This window comes from Pseudorca crassidens, chromosome 4 (genome assembly GCF_039906515.1).
Source record: "Pseudorca crassidens isolate mPseCra1 chromosome 4, mPseCra1.hap1, whole genome shotgun sequence".
NCBI classification, from domain to species: Eukaryota; Metazoa; Chordata; class Mammalia; order Artiodactyla; family Delphinidae; genus Pseudorca; species Pseudorca crassidens.
This window is the reverse complement of record NC_090299.1, coordinates 4,465,292-4,487,616: the sequence shown is the minus strand read 5'-3', so window position 1 is coordinate 4,487,616 and position 22,325 is coordinate 4,465,292. Positions and strand designations below refer to the sequence as shown.

General features: G+C 40.5%; 1 protein-coding gene across 2 annotated transcripts in view; it reads left to right on the top strand.

Moving 5' to 3' along the window:
- The window catches only part of KIAA0232 (KIAA0232 ortholog), an 89,342-nt gene that overhangs the window by 10,886 nt on the left and 56,131 nt on the right, over positions 1–22,325 (top strand). For both annotated transcript variants that reach the window (XM_067735036.1, XM_067735037.1), the window contains exon 2: positions 19,955–20,453. In XM_067735036.1, the coding sequence (XP_067591137.1) occupies positions 20,223–20,453 (231 nt within the window). In that variant the 5' untranslated portion in view covers positions 19,955–20,222. The remainder of the gene's footprint in view (positions 1–19,954; positions 20,454–22,325) is intronic.

Genomic DNA, 22,325 nt, shown 5'->3' with positions numbered 1-22,325 from the left:
AGGATGGGGTGACGGGGAGGCGTGTTTGGCCAGGCCCCCCCCTCACCTCTGCTCCTTCAGCCTGTCTCAGATATGGTACTGCGTTCTGCTGCTTTGAGAAATGTTTGCACAACACTGGGTTAGCAGACCCATCTCTGAACGTGAAGCCGGCACGCTTCCGATGCTCCCCGCTGTCACATCCCTGTATACTTAGTGCCAAGGTAAAAGTTGTGGGAGAATAAATGCAGTTGCAGTCATGGTGGGGTGGGGAGTGCTGCAGAGGTGCTGTATTGTTTCCTGGCGCAGCTGTAATGAAGTGCCACGAACTAGGCGGCTGAGAACAGCAGACGTCCTCTCTCAGTTCTGGAGGCCAGAAGTCTGCAGTCCAGATGTTGTCAGCAGGGTTGGTTCCTTCTGGAGGTTCTGAGGGAGGACCTGCTCTGTGTCCCTCTCCTCACTTCTGGTGGTTACTGGCAATCTTTGGCATTTCTTGGTTTGTAGGCACAGCAGTCCAGTCTTCGCCTTTGTCTTTGTGTGACATTCTCTGTGTGTCTTTGTCCACATTTTCTTCTTCTTATAATGACATCAGTCATTGGATTAGGGCCTGAACAGAGGTAGATTGAAAATGAGTAGTGCTTGTAAGAGAACGAAGAAGAGTTACTAATTGAAAGTGATTACGTTGCCTAGAGCTTTGATAAGCATATTCATGTTCTTAAACATAAAACGTAGAGTTTCCATAGAGTGGAATGGTGGATCCTGGTTTTTCTGCAGAGCAAACGATGTGTGAGGATGATCATTTCATGCATGTGCTGAAATCACATTCTCTTAGCTTTAAAATTACTAGACAACATGCCACCATTACCTTCCAGGTTAAGCTGCCTTGTGTCCCCCACTGTGTCTTGCACAGAGTAAACATACACCAAATGGTGGTTGTTTCTGATATTTAACTATGATTAAGGGGGTCGTGAATCTGATGAGGCAGTTGGTTCCTTTATGAGTTCTTTGGTAGGTGGGTTCTCTGGAAAGCAGCTGCAGATAGTTTAGCATGCAGAATGTTGATTAGGAAGTACCCCTGGGAGGGACTTCCTGGTGGTCCAGCGGCTAAGGTACTGTTCTGCCAACGCAGGGGGCCTGGGTTTGATCCCTGGTCAGGGAACTAGATCCCACATGCCGCAACTAAATGATCCCGCACGCCGCAACTAAAGAGCCCGAATGCTGCAATGAAGGTCAAAGATCCCGCGTGCTGCAACTAAGACCCGGCACAGCCAAATAAAGAAGTAGATATTTTAAAAAAATATTAAAAAAAAAAAAAAAGAAGTACGCCTGGGGGCCACACCTGCAGAACCTGCAGAAGGAAGGGAGAAGCTGGGCTGCTTTGCAGGCCCAGTCACAGCCTTGGCGCCCCCCATGGGGAGCTGTGGAGCTAGAACAGCCCTTCAGAGTTGCCCCAGGTTGGACCTGTGTACTCTCAGTCAGTCGTCAGATGTGGGGCGGTCCTGGGAAGGGTCAGGACGCTGGAAGGGACAGCTCCCTGCAGCTGAGGCAGTCCCTGAGGGGCTGGCACAGCACTCCCAGTAGCTGGCAACGTGTCCTTCAGTTGCGGGTCTGGCTGGTACATCACAGCATCTGCCACAGTTGGACAGTATTTTTCTTAGAAAATTTTTGATTGATTTGATTTGATTCATTGGTTAGCCTTCTGGAGAAATACAGGATAAGTCTGTCCCCTTTGTGACTCCCCTCACCCCTCCCCACTGTGTATGTAATGTGTATGTATATGTGGCAGGGGTGGGCTCGGGTGGTGAACAGAGTTACAGTTCGCCGTAAGCTTTTCTGTGCCAGGTTAGACACGCTGGTTTCCTTAAACTTACGTTATTTCACGTGGTTTTGATGCTAACCTGCTCTTTTCTTGGTGTGGTTGAGACTTCCTTGGTTTTCTTTAGCCATCTGTCTGCCTGTTTTCAAGTATTTATCAGTGACATTGAGGTCCTCAGAGCAATAGCTCATTCTCAAAAATGTGAAACCTATTTAATGTGAATTTAAATTCTTATCTCATTTTATGCTACTTCTCTCTTTCCCCTGTTGATTTGCCCTGCTTTGATGATTTGAAGGACCCTTTACAGAATCCGTGGTCATATTGGACTCCATTAGAGGAAAGTGTGTAATTCCTGGAAAGCCAGAGTTAGATGAGACCATTGCTGCTAAAGTCGTCCCCTTTGGGGCCAGAAGGATCCTTCTGGGTTGTTGCAAGTTGTTATCAGATGGTCTGTGGTGGTGAAGAGCTTGACCCTGGCGTTAGCTCAGTCTGCTTTCATATCCGAACTCTTCCTCTTTTCTTGCTGTTTGGGGAAATTAATTTCCTAAGTTTCATTTTCATCATCTGTAAAAAGGGAACACATAGATAGTAAGGATTCAGTAAACGTAAGCTGCTTCTGCCGTTGCTGGAAGAAAACCACACTTATGTTATAAGGAAGAAAGTATCTTTGTTCACTAATTCTAGATATAGGTGACTGAGCTATATCTGTGATCTTAGCAAATGTCAAGTAGAAGGAAATGTTCTTAACTAATAAAGAATGTCTACAGAAAACTTAGAGAGACATCTGTCTTAGTGAGGGTGTGGAAACATTTCCTGTATAATCTTGTACAAGACAAAGGGTGCCCCACTGATACTACTTCTCCTCACCGTGGTCCCGAGCACCAGCCCACACAAGGAGAGAACAGCGTTAATGGGATTGGAATGCTGGGAACACAAAACTGTTGTCATACGCAGACAATGATTGTGTAGAAGACCTAAGAGAATCTGTAACCTAGTATCTGGGAGTAAATCTAATAGCCACGGTCTGTGTGTTGAAAATTAAAACTTATTTGAAGGACATAAAAGGAGATCCAGTTCAATGGAGAAATGGCCCTTGCTCAGTACTGCAAAGCAGTCAGTTCTCCTCAGATTGATCTGTATATGTAATGCATTTCCAATTAAAATCCCAGTAGGGTTTCTCATAGAATGTGATGCTTGATTCTAAAATTATAAGAAAAAGCAAAGGGCCAAGATTGGGAAGACACCTCTGGAGAAAAATCTCGAGACTTCATGGAAAGGTCTAGTGATGAATACAGCATGGTGCTGGCGTGGGATGAGTATACTGAGCACAAGACCTGTGATTATGTGGAACTTTGATACAGGAGAGGAGTGGTGCTACAGATGGGGGTGCAGGGCTGATCCGTAAGTGATGCTGGACAGTTGATTTTCCTTGTAGAAAAGAAATGAAATTAGATGCCTTCTTCACAATTCCACTTCACTAATTCTAGACATAGGTAACTTGTGGATGGGTTAAGGACTTGAATATTTTATTAGACTTTACAAGGTTGTACTTTGATGACCAAAACCCCAAATCTCAGTGACTTAAAACATCAAACATTTCTTCCTGGTTCACATCACATACTGGCTGCTGTGAATTGGCTGCTGTGGCTCTGTTTTAGGTGTCTTCTCATTCTGGGGCCCATGCTGTTCTGTGATACCAGAAGAGGCCAGGCTGAATCCCATGATTAATTTTTTTTTTTTTTTTTTTTCGGTACGCGGGCCTCTCACTGCTGTGGCCTTTCCCGTTGCGGAGCACAGGCTCCGGACGCGCAGGCTCAGCGGCCATGGCTCACGGGCCCAGCCGCCCCACGGCATGTGGGATCCTCCCGGACCGGGGCACGAACCCGTGTCCCCTGCATCAGCAGGTGGACTGTCAACCACTGCGCCACCAGGGAAGCTCCCATGATCACTTTTAAAGCATCTTTTTGGACCTGGTGTATGTTATGTCTGACCAGTCATAGGGAGCAGTGCAGGGGCATGTACTGAGGCTTCAGGGAGGTGCTGCCAGTCTGTCCCGTGGAGACAGTAGAGACCTGCTGGGTAAAGGGATGGATAAGGGAAGGAAAAGGATAGTTGGGAACAATAGTATTGCAGTCTGCCACAAATGCGAGAAGAGAAACTTGAATACTTTCAGACGAAAATGCAGACAAGTATCTTTCTGATCTTGAGGTAAGGAAGGATATCTGAAGACAGTGTTCTCAAACTTTAAAGTATATGTGTTATCTGGGGGATGTGATAAAATGCAGATTCTGATTCAGTGGATCTGGAGTGACGTCTTAGAGTCTGCATTTCTTTTTTTTAATCTTTTTATTTATTTATTTGGTTGCACCGGGTCTTAGTTGAGGCAGGTGGGCTCCTTAGTTATGGCATGTGAACTCTTAGTTGCAACATGCACGTGGGATCTAGTTCCCTGACCAGGGATCAAACCTGGGCCCCCTGCATTGGGAGTGCACTCCACTGCGCCATCAGGGAAGTCCCAGAGTCTGCATTTCTAACAAGCTCCCAGGGAATGCTGATGCTGCTGGTGCATGCACCACACTTTGAGTAGCAAAGTCTTTAAGGCACATAAAGTGCCAGCCATAAAAAGGGAAGATTGATAAACTCAGCATATTAAAGTTAGAATTTTTTATCAAAGGATAGCATAAAGAAAATGATGAGCCACACACTGGGAAAAATACTTCTGGCATATATAACTGGTGAGGGATTAGTGTCCATTATATGAAGAACTTCTAGAAGGCCACAAAAAAGAAACATTTCAACAGAAAAATGAGTAAAAACTGTGCACAAGTAGTTCAGATATGAGGACTCATAGCCAATAAGTATATGAAAAGGTGCTTGTCACTAATGATAAGGGAAATGCAAATTAAATCTCCATGAGCTATTTTTCTTTTTTTACATTCACTACAGTGACAAAGATTCATGTCTCTGAGTACCATGTATTAGAGAGGATGTAGATTAAGGGATAACTTACATACATTGCTGATTGGAGTGCAGTACTGGTATGATCTCTTTGGGAAATAATTTTACATTATGTTGCACAGTTCAGCATTTGTGTATCCTATAACTTGACAGTCCCACTTTTGGGTATATATCTTCAGGAGAAATGTGTACCAAGAGCCATATACCAGACTGTTCATAGCTGTTGTGTTTATAATAGCAATTGGAAACAACTCAGATGTTCATTGACAGGAGATTGAATGAAATATGGTATTTATACAATGGAGTATTATAAAATAGTAAAAGTGAATAAACTTCTGCATACAACATGAGTGAATTTTGGAAACATATGCTGAGTAAAAAAAGGAAGTCCCAGGAGATTATATACATTGTAATACCATTTTTACAGAGCTCAAGAATAAATACAACTGAAAAATATATTGTTTAAGCAAATCTGCATTTGTGACAAGTTTTATCTTTTAAAACAATCAAAGAAATGACAGAGGTTAGTAGCCACTGTTGGATGGGGAGGCAGTGGGATGGGGTGGGACGGGGTGGGGAGGTGGACAAATAAGTGGTAATGTGTTCTAGGCTGGGTGGTACTAACTACCTTTTTGTGTTTTATAACTGAAAAGCGTTATGTGCGTAGATGTTTTACCTGTAATAAAAGCAAACGTTAATACCACTAGTAGGCTCCGTTAGAAGACAGATGAAAGAGACAGGCCTGCTCTGTCTTAAGTGATTGTGTTAGTCAGGGTCCTCCAGAGAAGCAGAACCAATGGGATAGGGGTGGGGTGGAGGGTGGGGAGATAAGGAACTGTTTCATGTGATTGTGGAGCCGGAGAAGTCCAGACCCAGGAGAGCTGATGGTGTAGTTCCAGCCTGTGCGTGGAAGCCTGAGACCCCGGAGAGCTGATGGGGTACCTCCAGTTCCGTCTGAAGGCGGGAGAAGACCAGTATTCCAGTTCAAAGACGGACAGAGAGAAAGAGAATTCTTTCTTACTCCTGTCGTACTCCGGCCTTCAGTGGACTGGGTGAGGCTCACCTGTGTCGGGGAGGGCTGTCTGTGTTACTTAGTCTACTAATTCAAATGCTAATCTCACCTAGAAAACACCCTCACAGACACAGCCCAGAAACGCGTTTACCAAATATCTGGGCACCCATGGCCCAGTCAAGTTGGCACCTAAAATTGTGCCAAATATCTGGGCACCCATGGCCCAGTCAAGTTGGCACCTAATAGTGACCATCTCCCTTCCTAACTTCAGTTGCTCCTCTAGTAAAGATCACAGATCCCTGGGGAGGCATCCTTCTATTTCAGTTAACTCTTTCTCAGAGTTTCATTATTCTGAGCAACCATCAGGCCAGAGCACTAGTTAGCTAGCTTTGTAGGAGGCCTGGGTGGTGTTGGCTGTGCTGTGCTTCATCTTCATCCCTCCCCCAAGGACATAAGGACACAAAGGGGATTTTGCTGGAACATAATAGGATACACAGTGGTGATTCAGGTATAGAGCAAGGCGAAGTAGATTGGTGATGTAGGGAGCGCAGAAGAATGAAATTAATTGATGTGAGATGATCTCAGGGAAAGAATGACAGAACGTTGAAGGAAGGATAACAGTTAAATATGAGTGCATGGCGGTCCAGTGGTTAAGACTTCGCCTTCCAGTGCAGGGGATGTGGGTTTGATCCCTGGTCGGGGAGCTAAGATTCCACATGCCTCCTGGCCAAAAAGCAAAACATAAAACAGAAGCGATATTGTAACAAATTCAATAAAGACTTAAAAAAAATGGTCCACATCAAAAAAAAATCTTAAAAAAAAATGAGTTGCATGTATGTGCAACTCTTGTGCAAATTGAGGCCTAGCTAACTTACGTTCAAATGGAAATATCCTCTGGGTAGTTGGGAATATTAGACTGAGAGGTCAAAGTAGGAGAATTGATTTGTAGATGGTGACATTTGCATAAGTTACACAGATCTTTAACATTGTCATTGAATAGTTGAAACATAAATGTTCATAGGGTCTGTAACACAACTCTAGGTAAAAGTCACTCCAGTAGTTATAATCACTGGTACCTGAAAGATGCATTAGAACAAGATTACTCTAATTTATTAAATATTTCAAGGGATGATAATCTCTTTCTTTTTAGAGTTGTTTAATTTCATATTCATCTGAGTAGAATACTCATTACTAACCCCCAAATCAGCTATTTCACATGACAGAAAACTTGACCAGAATCTATAAGAAAGGAATAATCAATTTCATATTTGACATGAGTTGTTTGAAAGTTGATTTTTTTGTTTAGTGTTTGGATAGTTAACTATTTTTCTTGCATCTTTGTTTATATGCCTTTCTGAACCATGCTGCTTAATATTTCTGCTGATTTTTTCCTTCCTTTACATTTACCTTTGTAACGTAATACTTACGATTTGAACATATCTGTGAAGTTTTAAAGAGTTTTGACCTGTATTGGGCTCTGTAGATAGTCTTTTAGTCTGTTTTTTTGAGGGGAAGAGTTTTAATTAGTGTAAAATTCCAATCTCAAATGTATCACCTTTGTTGAGTATCATACTTGGCTGCGTACAGTATTTTAAATATATTTTTCAGGAATGTTGCATTGTTAACCTGTCTTTTTTTTTTTTTTTAAATTTACTTTTGGCTGCTTTGGCTCTTTGTTGTTCTGCGCGGCTTTCTCTAGTTGCGGCGCATGGCTTCTCTTGTTGCAGAGCATGGGCTCTAGGTGCACGGGCTTCAGTAGTTGCGGCTCACGGGCTCTAGTGCGCAGGCACAGGCTTAGTTGCTCTGCGGCATGTGCGATCTTCCCCGATCAGGGCTGGAACCCATGTCCCCTGCATTGGTAGGCGGATTCTTAACCACTGTGCCACCAGGGAAGCCCTAACTTGTCTTTAAAGTACTTATATTTTAGGTTCGGAGAGTATGTCTATTTCATCGATCTAGGGAGAATTCCATACGTAAGTAGTCACTTGGGCTCCAAGTGTAGTAGGGCTTCTCATGTTTCCCAGATTCAGGAATGCCTCAAAGTACACTTAAATTTGGTAGCATTTCTAAATTTTTTAGCAGCTGTGCCTGATATCCAGCAAAAGTTTGTTAAATACAGGTACTTTGTGTTTAGCTTGCGTCTTCACCAGCCCCAGGAGTGTGCCCTCTGAGCGCCATCCTCTTTCCTCCATTGTAGATCCACTGGTCAGTTGGATTCACTCTTGGTGGTGGCTCTGCTATGAACATCCTGTTGTCAGATGTCTGTCTTGATCCACTAAAAGATAGCTTGGTTGTTCTGTGAAATAGGAACAACTCAAGACCATTTCAGTGGCTGTAGGCACCCGCATAATATTCAGGTGCCTGCCTTGCTGCTGCGCATGTCATGTAGGTAGGTAGGTCACAGTGGACCCTGCCCTTGCAGTGGGGCAGAGAATGCATTGAGGAGTCAAGAGCCTCCAGGTGTATGTAATCAAAGATAACAAATGAGGGTGAGGCATGCCCAGGGGAAAAGGGGGATTCTGGAAGTTTCTGACACTATTAAAAAATGGAGTACTGATTGATTTTACTGTATAGAACAGTACAATTTATGCAGATTATTTAAAGAAAAGGAGAAGGATATACTTAATGGTCTCATTCCTAAAATTATATCTTCAGTTTAACTTTTCAACCCTGGGAAGTTGAGACTGTAAGGACCCTAGGTGATCTATGTCTTGCTTATAATGTGGACCTTAGAGAAAGTGTTAATTCTTTCTGGTTAGAAGATTATGTTTACCAAAGCATATTCTGAGGAACACAGAAAGGATCCTTAACAAGTATGGAAAATGCTCTCTACTTTGTTTCCTTCAGGGAGGTTCCACAGGCACATTACCATATTAAAAGTTTCAAGATGTCCTAAAATAAACAAACCTGCTTTTGTTTCAGCTCTGGTATTTCCCTAATTTATGCAAAAAGAAGAAGTTCTATAACAAAAGTAATACATTTTTATATCACCTGGAATACACCTTGGGGAAACTGTGGCAGGTTATCTTTTAAATGATGACACTGTTCATTTAAATAGCTGCCTAGGAGCTATAATTATCGTTATGTTAAGAGTCACATCTAGTGGTATAAGCACAATGAAATATTACTCAGCCATTAAAAAGAACGAAATAATGCCATTTGCAGCAACATGATAACTGTCGTTATGTTAAGAGTCACATCTAGTGGTATATAAACAATGAAATATTACTCAGCCATTAAAAAGAATGAAATAATGCCATTTGCAGCAACATGGATGGACCTAGAGATTGTCGTACTGAGTGAAGTAAGTCAGGCAGAGAAAGAGAAATACGGTACGATAATGGGGAATCTAAAAAGAAATGATACAAATAGACCTATTTAAAAAGCAGAAACAGACTCACAGACTTAGAGAAGGAACTTACGGTTGGGGGTGGGGGAGGATAGGGAAGGGATAGTCAGGGAGTTTGGGATCAAGAGGTGTGCGCTGCTGTATTTAAAATGGATTAACCAACGAGGACCTAACGTAGAGCACGGGGAACTCTGCTCAACTCTGCAGCTTGGATGGGAGGGGAGTCTGAGGGGGAATGGATACGTGTATATGTGTGGCTGAGTCCCTTTGCTGTGCACCTGAAACTATCACAACATTGTTAATCGGCTATACTCCAATATAAAATAAAAAGTTAAAAAAAATCAGTTTTAAAGCTAAAAAAAAGATCATTTTTAAAGCTAAAAAAAAGTCACATCTAAAAACTTGATTTAATCTTTGAAGCATGTATTGAATAATTAATGGATGCAAAATGAAAATATGTACTTTGAACATATTTTGAGTTCTCAAATATATATATATCTTTTTGCAAGATCAAAGAGAATTTTATTCTGATTCTTTAAAATTTATAACTAGTTGGATATGAGTCTGATAATCCATATAAAATTTTTATACTGAATTAGATATCTCTTATTAACAGATACTAAAACATCACCAAAGTATTGCTTATTACCTAAGTTCATTTTAGAGAATTGTAATATGTATTACTTAGATTATGGCTTTTAATAGTAACTACAAAAAAGAATTGACCCACTGTCTTACCAGCGAGTTGTAGAATTTCAGGCCATTTTTTTTCCCCCACTCATTGAAACTCAGAAGACAGATCACTTTGTAGTTTTGAGATGAGAAGTTGAAAGCTGTAAAATTTTAATGCACAGACATTTTGACAAGCAACAATATCACTTTGAAAAATTATTTTAGTACACAATGATCTAGTATTTTACTTGATAAAGTGTTTCATCCTTGACGAAATGGGTTTCATCATGTTAGAGCTTTTTGCATTTTCAACAATTCTGAAAATCTACTTGTTTTAATTTTTTGTTTCCAAATAAACTTGCTTTGGGCTTGTGAAAATTTGCATTTCTTAGAGTGAAGATCAATTTAAGTTTCTCCTAATTGAAGTTTTTAGGTTTCTAAAATTTAGTTGTTCCATCACTTTTCCAACAATTTTTCTAAAAGCTTTCTAGAATTTCATAATAGTGAACTATGTTTTGATTTTTGGATTTTGTTTGGTAGCTGGTTTGTAATCTTTTACACTGTTTCTTTATTTCAGATGTAAGTGTATACGTTTCCCCCTCCCTTTTGACCCAAATGGCTTCATGCGTGTTTTTTTATCCTGTAAACTGTGTGACGTGAAGTTTTCCCCTTTTAGGGAAAAAGGGCATTTAAAAAAATCTCCATAGGACTTTTTTGAAGGCATAAAAACTATCGTTTTGTAGCCCTGCTAAAGAATTCTGACATCTAATAGATCTTGAACTAAACACCTCATTGGTTACTGTACTGTGATAACCTGCAAAGAAATTATAACCTTTGAAAGGCAGTTCAGCTTTTCAAACCAGAAATATTAACAGATGAGTATGAATCAGCAAATAACTGCCCGTCAAGTAAAAGTTAGAGATAAAGCAATGTTACTTTACATAAGCAGTTCATCTCCTCAATATTCAGCCCAGTTAAAGCTATAAGAACATAGAAGCTGATCCAAACTCTCATTTCTGTAAGCATTTGACAACAGCACGGTCAGTAGAGGGGAATTCATCCAAGCTGGATGGAAAGCTCTTCCCTTTTATTCATTCTCATTACACACTTGATCTACATCTCATTTGTTTTGCTTTAATGGAAGTCTGTTTAGTACTTCTGATTCTTATGTAGAACTGAGTGCTTTCACCTATACTTTATCTTCATATAGTTGGTTCTTCCTTTTTTCTTATCTTTTAAACATAGATATTGGCCTAGGTCTGTTACATGCCTGTAATTTATTAAGACACCTGCTAGTTCCTGTTACTATCAAGTAGTAGTCTTATCTATAAGAACAATCCTACATTTATGAAAAAAATTGATTTTATTTGTTACTGGAGAATATACACTTATCAGTTCATTTCTGATAACCTGTAGTAAAAATGGAATTTCTTAATCTGTTATGCAGTTCTTCCTATTTGCACAGAAGGAACTCATGTCCCACACAAGATTTATTGATTATGTTATTTTTAAATGGAGCCTTATTCATTTCCTAGGACTTGATACATTTCTAGATGGGGAAGAGACTGTAGGTCTGATTGTCCATTTCCATACGTTTTCCAGTTACGTGGCTAAACAGGTGTACAAGACCAGCTTTTAGCCCTTGGTCCTGTCTTCAGTGATAGGGCTGTAGGTTAGGTTATAGATTCTCTGTGGATTTTCTCTTCTGGCCGTAAATTGGCTCTGGAGCCAGGCTACCTACTAAAGAGAAAAGCAATACCTTGTGTTCCAAATTGATGCACTGAGATCTGAAACTAACAGGTAAAGATTGTGTGTATATGTATAACTATCTCATTGTATGAGTGCACTCTCTGGTTTGCTTGGCAAATATTATTTAGGAAGTTTGTGAGAGTAGTAGAATATAAAAGCCAGAGGCTTACTATTTCAGACATCTCTTCTCTTTTCTATGTTCTTTTGTCTATTTCTCTCTTATACCCTTTACCCTTCCCCTTCAAAGGCTTTTCTTTATGTGAAAATCCTATGGACACCCAAATTGAAGAATTATGAAAAGATAGTTGCAGGTAATGTAGGCCTTTGATGAATACGGAGCATTTTAACCATTTTTTGATGAAATTTGTAGTGAAAAAGGACCAGTTAAAAATAGAGTGAAGGCATAATTTGCAGAAGTACCATACCGGGTCAAAGGGAGGGCAGTGGGTTTCGGTGGGAAGAAGTCCAAATTGGTTACCTAAGGATGAAGACCAAAGCCCACTAATTCAGGGTGGTGACCCCGAAGGAAAGACCCCCAAGGGTCGCCGTCTGTGTGTCACTAACACTGTGCACAGTGCCTGGTACACAGTAAGCCTCCAGTAGGTGTGTGGGTGGTGAGAGAATGAGTGAGAGCCCTGGCTTAGAGGGTTACTCCCTTCTGGGGGGGGGGGTTTAGAAATTGACTAGAGTTGAGTCCCTCCCCAACCCTCCCTGCTGGTGTTATGAATATTGTTTTATTTCCCAAACTTTCTCCTTCGGAATTCATTCCCCCCATTAGATTTGGAAAGTATTTGGCTAGACACAGGTTTTTTTTTTTTGCGGTATGTGGGCCTCTCACTGTCGTGGCCTCTCCCGTTGCGGAGCACAGGCTCCGGACACACAGGCTCAGCGGCCATGGCTCACGGGCCCAGCTGCTCCGCGGCATGTGGGATCCTCCCGGACCCGGGCACGAACCTGTGTCCCCTGCATCGGCAGGAGGACTCTCAACCACTGCACCACCAGGGAAGCCCACACACCTACCCTCCTTGGACTAAATAACCTTTCCTCCCAATTTTGTCCGTTGGCCCTCTATTCTATTTATTCTCAGTTTTCTTTTTGCTCTGTTGATAAGCTTCATCTCTTCTTGCCGTTCTGAACAGTCTGGCTTCGTCATTAAACCTTCCATGGTTGCATTCTACCATAACGAAATTTGACTTGTTGACATTTGAGGCCTCTCAAACATAAAGGTAAATCTTTTCCAGTTCCCTCACACGATTCCTCTCGGGCACAAAATATCTCAAAATAACAGTGTGGTTGGTACCCTACCTTCCGGGTATAAGGAAGAGTGTCTCGTACAGTCTACAGGCACATGAGGAAGGACATGGTGAACTCTTGAAAAAAGAGCTAACGGTTCTTGGTTTAGCCCAGCATAATCATTGCCAGCATTGTCCAGTAGAACTGTGGTGATGGAAATGTCCTATACTTTATATTAGCACAGAAGCTGCTAGCCATGTGTGGCTATTGAGCACTTGAAATGTGGCTGGTGTCGCTGAGGAGCTGATTTTTAATTTAAATGTAAGTAGTCACATGTGACTAGTGACTACTGTGTCTGACAGTGTAGTAAGACGCTAAAACAACACTGGGATGACATAATGCTAGGTGAAAAATGCAGGATACAAAAGTATATATTTGTTTTTAACGTGTTGAAATATTGAAAAATTTTAAGTTCTTTGCAAAGGAAAAAACACTGATAATCACACCAGAATACTAACAGTGAATTGTATTAGGGTAGAGAAATTGTGTATGGGTGCCCTTCTGTTTTCATATTTAAGAATACTTTAAAAAACTTTTATAATAAAGGTATATATGAGCAGAAAGAAAAAGTGTTCTGAGACTAAAAGAATGCTTCAGCAAGTGAATATATTGCTTGAACAGAGCTGCACAGATATTTCTTCACGAGATGTACCTTTTATTCAGTACATTTTGCCTGAAGAAGCCAGATTTACAACTTTTTACTGTCTGGTGCTCTTTATCATCAGTTGTGCTGTAACACAAGTAAATTGAGAAAACAATCCATAAATAATATTGTATGTACCGTGTCAGAAAGACATTATGCTTTTTGAAATAATTTTTATGAGTTTTGAGCAAACCTAAAAACCTAAAAACAATATATTATCAAAAATGAAGGGAAGGGCTTCCCTGGTGGCGCAGTGGTTGAGAGTCCGCCTGCCGATGCAGGGGACACGGGTTCGTGCCTCGGTCCGGAAGATCCCACATGCCGCGGAGCGACTGAGCCCGTGAGCCATGGCCGCTGAGCCTGCGCATCCGGAGCCTGTGCTCCGCAACGGGAGAGGCCACAACAGTGAGAGACCCGCGTACTGCAAAAAAAAAAAAAAAAACCTTTTAGAGAAGTTAAACTAAAATGCAGTTTAACTTCATACTGACTAAACTTCACATTTGGAATGAGTATGAAGATGAATAGACAGAGTTTGACATATGGGTGTTTGCCAGCCATGTTCTTGAACTTGCCAGGTGAATGTTAAGTGGGTTTTGCATGTGCTTGTCAGATCCCTCCATTGTTTTGGCCACGTGGTGGGTCACACCTGAAGTAAGTTAAACAGATAATTTTATTTCTGAAACAGTTCAGAACTGAAAATAAAGAGCCTCTTGTTCGGTCAGATGTTCGCTCTGCTACCAAAGGCTTGCAGCTTAGGGGAGGGGAAGCTTAGTTATGACCCAATATTTATACCTGGGCCATCTGTTAACAGTTTATGTTCACAGTAAGGAGAATGGACACTCTTGAGCTCCAGGAACATTTAGACCTGTCATGACGGTACAGGAGGAAGCCAGCTTGGGGTGCTTCTGTCTCAGACCCTTGTTATTGGTGTCCAGTTACAGGTGCTGCCCAGATGACTACATAGGCTGACACTCCCAGACTTACCAGCCTTTCCTCTCTTTTCCTCAGTCCTCTGAGTCTGTTCTACGTAGAGAGTAAAAACAAAATATAGTCACTAATGACTCTAGGGATATGGACAATATAAAAATTATATGGCATCAGCTATTGAACAAGTCACAGCAGGAGTTCTGTTAGTGGTAATGATGCAAGGGAAGGTCTTAACTGGCTTTGATGAGATCATGGGCGTTCAATGTGTTTTGCTTTCTTTTCTGCATCTCACCTACTTCTTGAATCCTTTGATTTGTCCAAATCTCTTAATGACAACAGAGAGAATCCCATGGTTGGGTTGATACCATGTTTTAAAGTAAACATAGTAAACTAAAACAGTTTTTCTTTATCAGTCTTAACAGTGAACCAGGTCTGTCATATGTGAATTTTTAAGGCCTTTATTCATTTAAATAATGGAAAAAAGCCTTATACTAAGTTGTTCGCAGCGAAACTAAGTTTTAGAAGTTCTCTGGCAAAGACAATTATATACATTTCGTTAAAGACATTCTTCTGATACCTCTGTACTCTCTGGATCTGATGTATATTGTTGGATTCAATTCCCTAAAATTTTGTTTAGAATTTTTGCATCTGTGTTCGTGAGCCATATTGGTCTGTAGTTTTCTTATAATATCTTAGTCTGGTTTTTATGTTAGGATAATGATGGCCTCTTAACATGATTTGGGAAATATTCCCTCCTCTTCAATTTTTGAGAAGAGTTTGTATAGAATTGGCATTATACTTTCCTTAAATATCCGGTAGAATTCACCTTTAAGCCAACTGGGCCTGGAAGTTTCTTCGTGGGAAAGTTTTTGTTTGTTTGTTTGTTGTTTATTTTGGCTGCGTTGGGTCTTCGTTTGCTGCGTGTGGGTTTTCTCTAGCTGTGGCGAGTGGGGGCCAGTAGTTGTGGCTCGCGGGCTCTAGAGTGCAGGCTCAGTAGTTGCGGCACACGGGCCTAGTCGCTCCGTGGCATGTGAGATCTTCCCAGACCAGGGCTCGAACCCGTGTCCCCTGCATTGGCAGGTGGATTCCCAACCATGGCGCCATCAGGGAAGCCCCTGTGGGAAAGTTTTAAACTGTAAACCCAATTTCTTTTATAGGTACAGGGCCATTAATTCTATTTCTTCTTGAGTGAACTTTGGTAGTTTGTGTTTTCAAGGAATTTGTCCATTTCATCTAAGTTTATTCTATTGGTGTAAAATTTTTCTAGTATCCCCTTATTGTCTTTTTTATATCTGTAGAATCTGTAGTGATCTCACCTGTTTCATTCTTGATATTGGTAATTTGTCTTCTCTCTTTCCTGAACAGTCTGGCTAGAGGTCCATCTTGTCTGAAAGAACCAGCTTTTGGTTTCATTGTTTTTCCATTTTCTATTTCATTGATTTCTGCTCTCATCTTTTATTCCCCTCTTGTGCTTAGCTTAGGTTTCATTTGCTCTTCTTTTTCTAGTTTCTTAAGATGAAAACTGATTTGAGACCTTTTCTAATATAGGCTCTCCTTGTGCTATAAATTTTCCCCTAAATACTGCTTTAGTGGCAACCTAAAAATATTGATACGTTGTGTTTTTATTTTCATTCAATTCAGAATACTTTCTAATTTCTCCTTTACCCTATTGGTTATGTAGAACTATGTTCTTTTTAACTTTTTTTTTTTTAATTTTGGCTGTGTTGGGTCTTTCTTACTGCATGCGGGCTTTCTCTAGTTGCAGAGAGTGGGGGCTACTCTTCACTGTGGTACATGGGCTTCTCATTGGGGTGGCTTCTCTTGTTGTGGAGGCTCTAGGCACTCAGGCTTCAGTAGTTGTGGCACACAGGCTCAGCAGTTGTGGGTCGTGGGCTTAGCTGCTCCGCAGCGTGTGGGATCTTCCCGGACCAGGGCTCGAACCCGTGTCCCCTGCACTGGCAGGCGGATTCCTAACCACTGGACCACAAGGGAAGTCCCATCCTTTACTTAACCTATTTGTGACTTTATGTTTATTGTAGAATTTTTACTATATTGTAATTGGGACTTGTTGTTTTAAGACCCATCTCTGCCTTTTAATTGGTTGTTTAAGCCATTTAAATTTATTATGATTATTAACAGCTATCTTATCACAGTCTTCAAGAGATAACATACCATTTAATGTGATGTATAAGAACCTTATAATAGTGTTCCAGTTTCCCACTCCTGGTCTTTATGCTGTTGTTGTCATACATTTTATTTATACATATGTAATTAATCTCACAATACGTTGTTGTTTTTGTTTCAATGGTCAGTTATCTATTTTCTTTCTTTCTTTCTTTCTTTTTTTTTTTTAAAAAATCTTTGGCCATGCAGCAAGGCGTGTAGGATTTTAGTTCCCTGATCAGGAATAGAACCCACGTCCCCTGCATTGGAAGTGCAGAGTCCTAACCACTGGACTGCCAGGGAAGTCCCTCAGTTATCTTTTAAAGATACTTAAATAACAAGAAAATTTTAGTTAATGTTTCTAGTGCTCTTTGTTCCTTTGTGTGGATAGGACATTTTGTCCTATCATTTTCCTTCTGCCTAAAGGACTTCCTTTGACATTTCTTTTAGGGCAGGGTTGCTGGTGATGAATTCTTTCAGTTTTTCCATGTCTGAAGAAGTGTTTGTTTCACCTTTGTTTTGAAATACACTTTTGATGAGTACAGGATTCTCAGTTGACAGGTTCTTTTTTTCAATACTTTCAAGTGTTTTTGCCCCATTCTCATTTGCATGGTTTCCATCAAGAAATCTGATGTCATCCATATCTTTGTTCTGTTCTACCTAATGTTTCTTTTTTTCTCTGGCGACTTTATTACTGGTTTGAATAGTTTTATTATGTGTTGATTTCTACATGTTTCTTGTGCTTAGAGTTCATTGAACTTCTTGGATCTGTGTGTTTTGGTTTTCATTAGTTTTGGAAAAATTTTGGCCATTATTCAAATATTTTTTTCTGTCCTTCTCTCTCTCTTCCAATTACATGTATGTTAGATTTCTTAAAGTTATCACACAGCTCACTGAAGCGCTGTTAATTTTTTGAACTTCTTTTTCTCTCCATATTTCATTTTGTATAGTTTTGTGTATGTGTGTGGTTTAAGATTCAGTAATCTTTTCTTCTCAAATGTGTGATCTGCCATTAGTCCTGTCCTATTTTTTAATCTCAGACATTGTAGTTTTCATCTTTAGATATTTGATTTTATATCTTTTCAAACATATGGAATATAATCATGATAACTTTTAAAGTCTTTTTCTGCTAATTCTAACTTTTGTGTTGATTCTGGATTGGTTTCAGTTAATTTTTCTCTTCATTTCCATTCCCTTTGTGTCCCGTTTCTTTGCATGCCTGCTCTTTATTCATTCATTTAGACCGCACCACCACCGCGGGTCTTGTGGCATCTTCGTTCCCCGTAGTACCAGGGATTGACCCCAGGCCCTCGACAGTGAGATGGGAGTCCTAACCATTGGACTGCTGGGGAGTTCTCACATGCATGCTAATTTCTGATTGGATGCCAAGCTTTGTAAATTTTATCTTCTTGGGTGGTGGATATTTTGTATCCCTTGAGCTTTGTTCTGGGGCCACAGTGAAAATAGTTGGAAACAGTTTGGTCTTTTGGGTCTTGATTTTAAGATTTGTTAGGCAGGTCCAGAGCAGTGTTTAGTGTAGGGCTAATTATTCCCCATTACTAAGTCGAGACCCTTCTGAGCACTCTACCTAGTGTGCCCTGAATTACGAGGTTTTCCAGTCTGGCTGGTAGGAAACAGGCACCATCCCCAGCCCCGCTGAGCCTTAGGGCGTGTTTCCTCCTTTCCTTTATGATGACCCTTTCCGGTGCCGTGGCTGGGTCCTCACATGCATGCCCCGATTAACACTCTTTTGAAGGCTTAGGAGCAACCCTTTGCAGATATCTGGTGTTTTCCTCTGGAGAGCTCTCTCCTCTCGGTACTTTTCCTGTGATCTCCAGCTGCCTTAGATTCTCTGACCTACTTCCTTCAGCCACCGCTTCATGTCTCCTCATTGTCTTGGTGCAACCTTCACTGAATGAGTGCTGGCTATCCACTCGCTTCAGGTGATGTCCCCAGAAGTGAAGGTATTGGTTAATTGATGATCTGTCTGGCATCCTGAGATCCACACGTATTAAACAATTTATGGAAAATGTTTTAATTTTGAGAGTCAGCTGGAAAATTTCAGCAAGTAAACGTTATAGAAAATCTTTGCCTTAATTTATCTAGTTTTTATAATTCAGAAAAGAATTATAGAGAAGATTTTAGGAAGTAGCAGAATACATATTAGTGATACATTGATCTAGTAACTTCATCCTGTGGTGGATTTAAACATATTTTCTTTATATTTAATGTTTGTAACATTTAGTGTGTAGTTCTAGATGAAGTGCAAGAAACTGAGCATTAAATCTTTGGTGAAGAGTGTCTGTCTTTCTGACTTGATGCTCTTACTAAAAATAATTATTAATACTTTTTAAAAGGTCATTTTTGTAACCCTCTTATTATCTGCTAAAATTCATGCAAAAGCTGATCCAATGAGATTTACCTATCACTATGTTAGTTTTCATTTTCTAGTGGCATAAATTAATCAGAACTCTAGCATAAAGAATATTATGACTTAATAAAGCCATTGTTAGATTAGTATGACGTATTGAAAGTATATTAATTTAGTGGAAAATGGCATCTATCACAAGTAATCAGAAAGTCAACCTAGGTATATAAGAAGAAAAGTTAAAATAGATATAACTATTGCCTGGCAGGGCTATAAGACAAATGTGTGTTTCATCTTAATTTTTATGAAATAAGTGATGAGCAGTCCAAAGTTTTTAGCCATACAAAAATTGATTACCTGTGTAAAACTTACGTTTATGGGACTAATTTTTTTTTTTTTTTTTTTTTTTTTTTGCGGTACGCGGGCCTCTCACTGTTGTGGCCTCTCCCATTGCGGAGCACAGGCTCCAGACGCGCAGGCTCAGCGGCCATGGCTGACGGGCCTAGCCGCTCCGCGGCATGTGGGATCTTCCTGGACCGGGGCACGAACCCGTGTCCCCTGCATCGGCAAGCGGACTCTGAACCACTGCGCCACCAGGGAAGCCCGGGCCTAATTTTTTTTTTACCAGTGTTTCAATGAAATTACCATTCAGCTGCTTGTTTCTGTTTTACTTTAAAATGAGCTAGTGATTTGTTACGAGATAAATTCTTTCAGCGTAGCAAAATTTTACAAGTCCAGTCCCTTGAGACATAGCAAAATAAACATCAGTATAATTGAGCATGAGTACAAAAATACAGATTTCTGAGTTTTCCTTACTTTTAAATGATATTAAGCTTTTAAAAGTTTAAAATGTCACTTAGTTTAAAATGTCAGCGATTACAGTAAAAAAAAAAAAAAAAATTAATGTTCCAAGATACCAAAGGTATTTTAATAAAGAGGAATGGTTCATTTGGATTTTTTTCAAAAGATCAATAACGTAATTTATATCTATACATAACACATACCTTTTTTCTCTCTTATTTTTGTAGGTTCTGCTGGAGACTTACATTTGGCCTCAATGTGAAATTAAAGTAGAAAATCACATCTACATGTATGTTGCTATCAGGATGTTGATTCTTTGGTCATGCCTGAAGAGGGAAATTCAGTTCTAGATGGCTGACTGCCAGCAAAAATAAATGCTTACCCTAGATGTCAAGCATCTCTCCTTTTTACTGGAGTGAAAATCCCCTCCAGATACCAACAGAACATCACTGCAGAAAATGCTCCACATTTTAAGGATGTCAGCAACCTAAATTCATGCGCCCTATCTGTACAGTTGTTGTGGATGGTTTACCATCTGAAAGCTCCTCAAGCTCTTATCCAGGCCCTGTATCTGTCTCTGAAATGTCTCTGCTTCATGCTTTGGGTCCAGTGCAGACCTGGCTGGGACAAGAGCTAGAGAAATGTGGCATTGATGCCATGATTTATACTCGATACGTCCTCAGTCTTCTGCTGCATGACAGCTATGACTACGACCTGCAGGAACAGGTATTTACATATTGTAAATGTTTTGTGAAAATTTATGATTGTGTTTACATTTTCCTTCAAAGAGCACTTTCGTATTCTAGCACAAGTTAGACGGCTGGGGTCCACAAACTTTTTAAGCTGTCAGTGAATATAGATGAGCCGCGTTACCAAACACACAGTTTGGTTCAGTCATTTTCTCTGACATTTTCTTGATGTTGATTGCATTCTGACACAGACTCTGGATCTTGTCACAGACGGTAGTAGTTTGATGACCCACTGCCTTTGAGTTAGCGCTGCTCCAGAATGTTGGTTTCTACTATTTAGGAAAACCCCACATTGTGATTAGACGTTTTCATCGTTGGGTCTGTTACACTTCTTAACATTCCAAAGTTTAATATTTCATTTTATCTCTAAGAATGATGATAAACTGCTTATTAATCAAAGTGTGTGTTTTGAATCAGTAGACTTAAAATTTTGGTAAAGCATATAACCTTAAAGTGGCCAATATACATTTTACTTGACTTAGGTGCTTAAAGTGAAGAAAGCAACCAAATCTATGTTCTTGAAAAAAATCTCAACTTCAGTCTCACTCTCCAAGAGAAGCTCCTGAATGTGAGGCTTGCTGAAAGGGAGGCAGAGTCATCAGCACTGAACCAGTGAGCTCTGGGTGACTTCTGGGTACAAATTTCATGTAAAAGGGAGTGTTTTGGGAATTCCCTGGCGGTCTAGTGGTTAGCACTCCGCACTTCCATTGCAGGGGGCACAGGTTCGATCCCTGGTTGGGGAACTAAGGTCCCACATGCCTTGTGTCACGGCCAAAAGATAAACAACTTTTTAAAAAGGGAGTGTTTTGTGGGCAGTATTTGTTGTTGTTGTTTTAAACCATTGTTACTAACACTGAAAACAGGAGCAAAGTTTCATTGACGGCAGAATCTGGCTTTGACCTTCCAAACCACAGAGCAGTTTCAGAGTCCTGTACATACAGGGGGTTTCACAGTGTGCCTAACATTCTGTCACATGTCAGTTGAGCAGAGTATTTCCCACTGCTGGTGTTCCGCATCCTTTCTAGCTGGACACAACTACATTTCCCCTGCTTCCAGGTTGCTTACTGCCCTGGCTGGTGATTATTAGGTCAAGTAAGGCTTTGAGGGGGTTGACTTAAAACCTAATAATCAGAAAGTGTGTTATTTTGGCGGTCAGTATTTTGCATAATTTTCTTACCAAAGCTCTATTATTTTCCATCATATTTCCAGTAAATGTACTTTAAGGGCAAGTAACATGTTAAATCTACCAACATAGAAGAATTTTTATTTCCAGAAATGAGGAAGATACTCCTCTTAACTCAAAAATCATGTACTTCAGTTGTAAATACGTACGTGTAGGAAACAAATCGTTTTTTAGTAGGAGTTTAATAAGACTTTTTACTTCTTAAAATTGTGTATTAACAGTATCAACACCAATAACTATATTAGCACAAAGTATTTATGTGTTAGGTGCTATAGTACATGGAAAAAGGGGGAAAACATAGGCCTGCTATTAAGATTATAGTGAAGACTTCTGTGATGAGACCTGTTTGTGAATCCCTCTGGTCTCTGTGTTCGCTGTAGGGTGGCGGCGGGCGGGGGGTGGGTGTCTTGGCAGCTGTCAGCAGCCTACTGTGTTGATCCTCCCTGTTCTGGTTCATCTTTAGGACACAGGACAGATAAAGGTTAGTGAAAACAGAGCATGTCTGGAATTACAAGGAGAATCCACAGGGAATTAAAAGGGCCCTAAAATCCTTTTCTGCTCAGCCCTGGCTCGCACAGTGCCAAGTCCCATGCTGATGGGGAAGGTCAAATTGAAAATGACCTTTCATAGGAGATGACCCATAACTTTTCCATGACTCAAGGAGGA